General features: G+C 38.3%; 1 protein-coding gene across 4 annotated transcripts in view; it reads left to right on the top strand.

The window, feature by feature from the left end:
* The first annotated feature begins 502 nt into the window (after positions 1 to 502).
* LOC149848944 (E3 ubiquitin-protein ligase RGLG2-like) overlaps positions 503 to 6000 on the top strand; it is a 29179-nt gene continuing 23681 nt past the window's right edge. Inside the window, exons 1-3 of one of the 4 annotated variants that reach the window (XM_089998221.1) lie at positions 503 to 630; positions 1406 to 1473; positions 3430 to 3672. In XM_089998221.1, coding sequence (XP_089854347.1) covers positions 3472 to 3672 — 201 coding nt within the window. In that variant the 5' untranslated portion in view covers positions 503 to 630; positions 1406 to 1473; positions 3430 to 3471. Of the gene's footprint in view, positions 631 to 696; positions 818 to 1405; positions 1474 to 3424; positions 3673 to 6000 lie in introns of those variants that run through there. The other 3 variants (XM_089998206.1, XM_089998214.1, XM_089998227.1) reach the window with 3 other exon arrangements.

Genomic DNA, 6000 nt, shown 5'->3' with positions numbered 1-6000 from the left:
AGTTTAGATACCTCTAATCATTTCTGTCTTAAATTTATTAAAAAATAACTATGCTGCCCACGTGAGGAGATCTAGTTTTAGTGAACTTTTCTTTTCTTTTTCTCTTCATTGAACACAAGGGTGGTGAGTTGTGACTTTATCTCTCTCTCACACTCACTCACTGGGCAAACTAATTATAAGGGTAAAATGGTAACTTCAAAATATGAGTGATTGTTAACCCAACGTTGAAACCTAGCCCAAAAAAATTTAAGGTATTTGAAAATTTCTCTAATTCTCAACATCAATTTTACGCCATCCGAGCTCAACTCCGGAAAAAAATCAGGTGCAATGTAATTGCACACTTTTAGTGTGCGCAGTACCTGATAACTCTCTATCTTAAAGACAAGGTCTGTCAGTTGTGGGGCCCAAAAATGATGGTGATTGGTGGATGATCAGAGATGCAGCGGCACACTCAAACTGTGCAATCACATTGCACCTGATCCTCCCTCCTCAACTCCACCAGCTTGGGTCTCCCTCAACCGACAGGCAACACCAGTGGTCACTGGTTCCCTCTCTCGTTTGATACATGGCAAAGGTAGGAAGGAGTATACGAGACAAGTGGATGTTAACGAATATCGAATGCCCAAACAGGTAAGATCTCTCTCTCTCACTCTCACTCTCTCTCTCTGCATTCATCTGTTCTGTCCGGGACTGTGACCAAGCACTAACAAGAAGAACTAAGAAGAAGCCTTCTTCCGGTTTCTAACCCACTGTTTGATTATTTCTCTCTCTCTCTCTGCATAGCCTTCTCGAAGTCAAGCGTGCAAAGCAAACGCTTGTGAGCCCACACCAACCCCTCTCCAATTTCTTTTATGTTTATCTCTAATAATGATAAATGAAAATGTATATCTTGATCCGATGATATCTTTTGAAAGATAAATCCTATATCTGCTTCTTTGCCACGTTTGAAGTCTTGTGAAATTTCACACATAGTTTGTCATCTGCTCGCTCATTCATTTTTTTTTTGTGCGACCGGAAGGGCAACGCCGGGGAGACTCGACTTTTCGGTGTCGTCATGCGTCAATGGCAACATTTCTTCTGAATAAATAGATATGCGAGTAATTAAAAAATGAATTCTACCCAATCGGGGACCCTTTCAACTCTCTCGGTTGCTTGCTTCCATTTATTTTGTTAATTAAATCTTCCAACACATCCTTGTTTTTGACTTTCGATTGCTCTCTATTATTTTCTTCGTTTTTAAAAAAAATTCTATTTATTTTTGTGGGTTTTGTTAGTTAAGAAATTGGGAAGCGTCCTGGAGAAGCCATCTCCCGTTTCGCACATAACGAATGCCGGTGCCTTCTGCTTTTGTTGTTATCCCTCCTCTTCCTTCCTAAAACCCTACTTTCCTTCTTGCCTGCTGCAGCTTCGCAGGGTTTTAAGCCGCCGATTCCCCTCTTCTTCTTCTTCTTCTTCGACATCGTCTTCACCTCTGTGAGTATAGATTTCGATTTTTCTTCTATTCTTGGCAGAATCGAGTTATTGATCGTCGGTATTTGGAAGAAAATCCATCATTCTGATGATTTTATTTGTTTTTCTAGTCATGTTTTGGTACCTAGTTTTCTTGATTATCCTGAATTTTACTGACGAAAGTGCAAAAGGAGCGATTCCTTTTCTATTTTAAGTATCAGGCCATATGATGATCAGATGCTTCGTCATATTCGAATCAGTATAAGGATTGATTTTTCTTTTCAATCATGTGAGACGTCGGATTAATGCGGTTCGAACGTTTGAATTCGTGTTAGTTTGAATTTTGACGGTCAATTGTCATGAATCTGTGTTAGAAAGAAATGTGCTTCCTTTAAATAGTAATTATGCTCTTATTGCTTGGTGAAGATTTTTGTTTAAGCACTCTGTCTTATTCGGAGGTAGAGTTATCTTCTGATGATTTTCATGTAATTTTCAGTCTTCATGTTCTCCCTCTTTTTGACTGGTTAGCTTGAGTTCTACTGATGATGATATTAATAAGTAAAAATGGCTTTATTTTCCTCGGAATATGGATTATGGTGATTTCATGTCCAGTTTGAGTCTGCGATGAATTTTCCCAATTAAGAAGCGTGTGGTTTTCTTTTTATTATTATAGAATGGGTTTGTGGTGAAATTTTGATTTTAGAACTCTATTTTCTCCTTTTTCTTACACTTTTGTGTCTCTCATAAGAATTCTTCATGTGTGTGTCTGCGGGTTTAGTCATAGTTCAGTTACTGTTTTTCAGAAGTGATTGGATTTAAAGTTGAAGGATGCGAATACTCTATGTTTCAACCATACCTGCAAATGGAGCTTGATTTTGTTATTTTTCATGTGAAATTGATTTGGTTTTTCAGTTGAAATTCGAGCTTTTCAATTAGTTCCACCATTTATCTATCTGAAGATTTTTTCTTTTCAAATTAATTGTACCGTGTTGAGGGTTTTGAATTGTTAACAAGCTCGTTTTGATGTTGTCAGGATTATAATACCAGCTCTTCGTTATCTGGTTGTTTTACTTCTTTTTCAAAATTTTCTCATGTAATCTGGAATTCCCTTGTGGATTTGAAAATTAATCTCATGTGCTTAGTTCTATAGATTTATAGGGTGCTATTTTTCTTTCTTTTTCCTGATCAAGGAGATTTGTTTCTTATGTAGGAAAATTTGTTCCCGGTGATCAGTTCTTGTTTTAGTGTGTCGGTGCAAAATTTTGAAAAATTTGTCAAATTTCCATTGTGTTTTGCAGTGTTAGTTTAATCGTTTTAATTACTATTGCAAGGAAGCTTTTGGCTATTCTTAATTTTTATAGGTCTTAACTTCAGACTTAAACAGAAAAGCATGCATCTGCCATTGGCAATAGCCACAATACAGCTGAGGCTTTAGTGGGCTCCTTCACTTCATAAATTTTGTGCTTATTTATTTGCATTTCAAGCTTTGGTGCAGTTGGATTATACTCATTAAGCAGGTTTTTTTAAGACCGGAGGCTAAAGAAATAATCATATGAACCTATCTTTTAGCCATTTCATTATTTCAAAGGGCATTTTCCATTTGAAGATGTGAGGCATGTCTCTACTTTGTTCAGTTCTAGGGATTTTGTCTTTCAGTATTTTTTTTAAACTATGGAAGATAGTCATCTTTTATCTGTGCATACATTGAGATGTTATGTTTTGTGTTTTCATTCTTGAACTTGCTTTTCTGTGTCTTCATGAGGTTCATCTGTGGATATATAAATATTTCTTACTTTATGGGAGTTATAATAATAGATTGATGCAGAAATTCTACTCTGTCAGTTGATAAGGTTGCACTTGTCAGAGTGTCTTTGTCAATCTTGTTAGTCTTAACTATGTATGTTTTGTGGGTTATTTTTCATTGTATGAGAGTGCAATTTCTAATGGAGTTTTTTTTTTTGGGACAATTCAAAAGAGAAGCAGGAATATAATACCAAAGTATCCTGACTAGAAGATTGAGTCATGGGAGGCAAGCATTCCAAGAGGAAATGTTGTGAACATTCTTCCTCTTATAATTATGGTTCTCATAATTATGGCCCTTCTTCATCCTGGAATTCTGTGCCTTATGCTCCTCCACAAGAAAATTATGTGCAGCCTGATGTGAAGAACAAATTGCAGAGAAGGTATTCTCGGATAGCAGACAACTATAGCTCACTTGAGCAGGTAAAGCGTGTGTACTTTTTTTGTCTCCTTTATTCTTCTTATGTATTGTATTTGTCATATAGAATGGTTACTGGTACTACTATTGAACATAATCTTAGCTTTAAGGATGGCAGTGGACCAGGGTGGGGGCGGGAGACAAGGTCTCCACCCCTGCCTCGTCTCAAAATCCGGACCTCCATCCCCGCCTCCATCCCGGCTTCATGTCCTCCATCCCCGATCCAAACGGGGTGAGGCGGGGCCCCGTTTCTCCTTGGACCATTGCCATCCTTAAAAGGATTGGGGATGGGGTGGGGTGGGGTGGGGTGGGGCGGGGCAAGGCGGGGATCAGGACGGGGACGGGTGGGGGAAGGTGTAAGTCCATCCCTGCACGGGTTTTGATTTTAACCTTCATCCCCGTTTCATGTCCTCCATCCCCGGTCCAAACGCGGCGAGGTGGGGGCGGGGCTCGTTCCCCCCCCCCCCGGTCCACTGCCATCCCCACTTAGCTTCTTAAAACTTGAGTTCTGCATAGTCTATGGGGATCTGTGAAACTTTTGGATTCATGAAACTGATGATAAAATTGTGATACCACTTTTTTTATAGCCATAATTGTGGTACCACTTAAAATGTTTTAATATGAAGCACAATACAGTTGATTCAGCTAATTTGGTGAAAAAAATCAAGCAGCAATTTCCAGTTCATAATCTGATTTATCTTCTTTTCAAAGACATCACAGATTCTAGATTAATGTATATCATCATGTTTTCTTCTCATTTTTTATTGAAAGTTCAAAAAAGTTTCTTATATTGAGATGAACAGAGGCTACACTGTATATCATGTTTGTCCATGTAAAGAGATAAGGGAACAGGAAAAATATTTAACTTTTGTGAATATATTTTCATTGTAATGCCACATTAATTTGTTAGCGTGACTTTCTGTGTGAAACCTCTTGAAGACGAGACTCAAAAGTGGGATAGTTGTAACGTCCCAAAATTTCAAACTTGTAAACTTTTAAAATACTTCAGAAAAACTTTCATTTTTCAGAGTTTTTATCAACGAAAACAATTTTTCCGAAAAGCAAAACAAGTTGACAACTTTGGGCACGTTACTATAAAATTCCATTGTGAAGCCATTGTTATCAAAAACATTTTTACAAGAAAATCAGTGAGCCAACATATTTATTATGAAAACTATCCATTGTACAAAAGTTAAGGTTTCCCCTTATACAAAACTCCAAACCAAAACAAGTAACTAGGGCTCAAAACTGCGAGCAGGAGAGTGAAGTCTCAGGCCATCTCGCATCCCGCCATCGACTGTCTGAAGAAAACCTACTCATCACATGTTCCCATAAAATGAGTCAGTTTCGTGAAAAACTGGTAAGTGCGCAAAAAATAAGACAATAAGGAACAAAGGCTAAAGCATGATAAGCAATTGAACTTAATAGCCATAACAAGAATAATTAACTACGCAGGCAAGTAATTTATGTACAATTGATTTCACATGCAAAGAACAATTAACTAAAGCATATAACCAACCCAAGATATGAGCCAACACAGTAAGTAATTCATGAAACTTAAAAGTGCACAACATTCAAAAATGTGAAAATGATATATTTAGTTTCGATATTAACTGGACTGTGGGTACGCAACAACTGAGACTGATTCGGGGGTTTATTATGCAATATATTTTTGATAACCCGGATAGCTGACCGAGTCCGCTCCTAAGGGGACAACCAATGACCAAGAGAGAATTTCCTGAAAGCATTGGTGGCTACGAATGCATCCTACTTCTGTAGAAGTCTATGGGAGCTATCACCTAGGATAATTTTCGGTAGTCCCTTTCCCTTAACTTCGATAATTGTGGAAGGCGAGTCATTTGCTCGTATGGTGGTTGTTAACAACTTGTCCATCAAAGTTTTTGTACCATCTATCCTCTCTCTTGATGAACTGCAGGAGACGAATGAGCGCGACAGGGGTTACTTAACTGTCGCCCCATTCTACATGCTCTGGTCCTGTAGACCCACTCGAGCATCTTGCCTGTGAAGGCGCATCATTATCATTTGGTGTGTTTCAACAAATGTGCTTGTTGCACGCTTCGAGGTTTCCTCGACCTTTCGTGCTACTCATCGTAGTACAACATACTGTCCCTATCTAAAGGCACAGCTACGATGGTAGGCATGGGTTTCTCAAAAGATAACCCTACACAGAGTTTTGCATAATGTAAGTAAGTTCATGCTTAGTCTTTACCATAGAAGTATCATGCAAGGCTTATGATCACTGTAGATCCAGACATTCCTCCCAAGTAAAGTTCTAGTCGAAGCTAGCTGCAGCTAGCAACATATAGGGAAAC

Source organism: Nuphar pumila, chromosome 1, assembly GCF_984573655.1.
Source record: "Nuphar pumila chromosome 1, dmNupPumi1.hap1.1, whole genome shotgun sequence".
Taxonomy (NCBI): Eukaryota; Viridiplantae; Streptophyta; class Magnoliopsida; order Nymphaeales; family Nymphaeaceae; genus Nuphar; species Nuphar pumila.
Note: the sequence above shows the minus strand (reverse complement) of the source record. Positions and strands in the feature narration are given on the sequence as shown.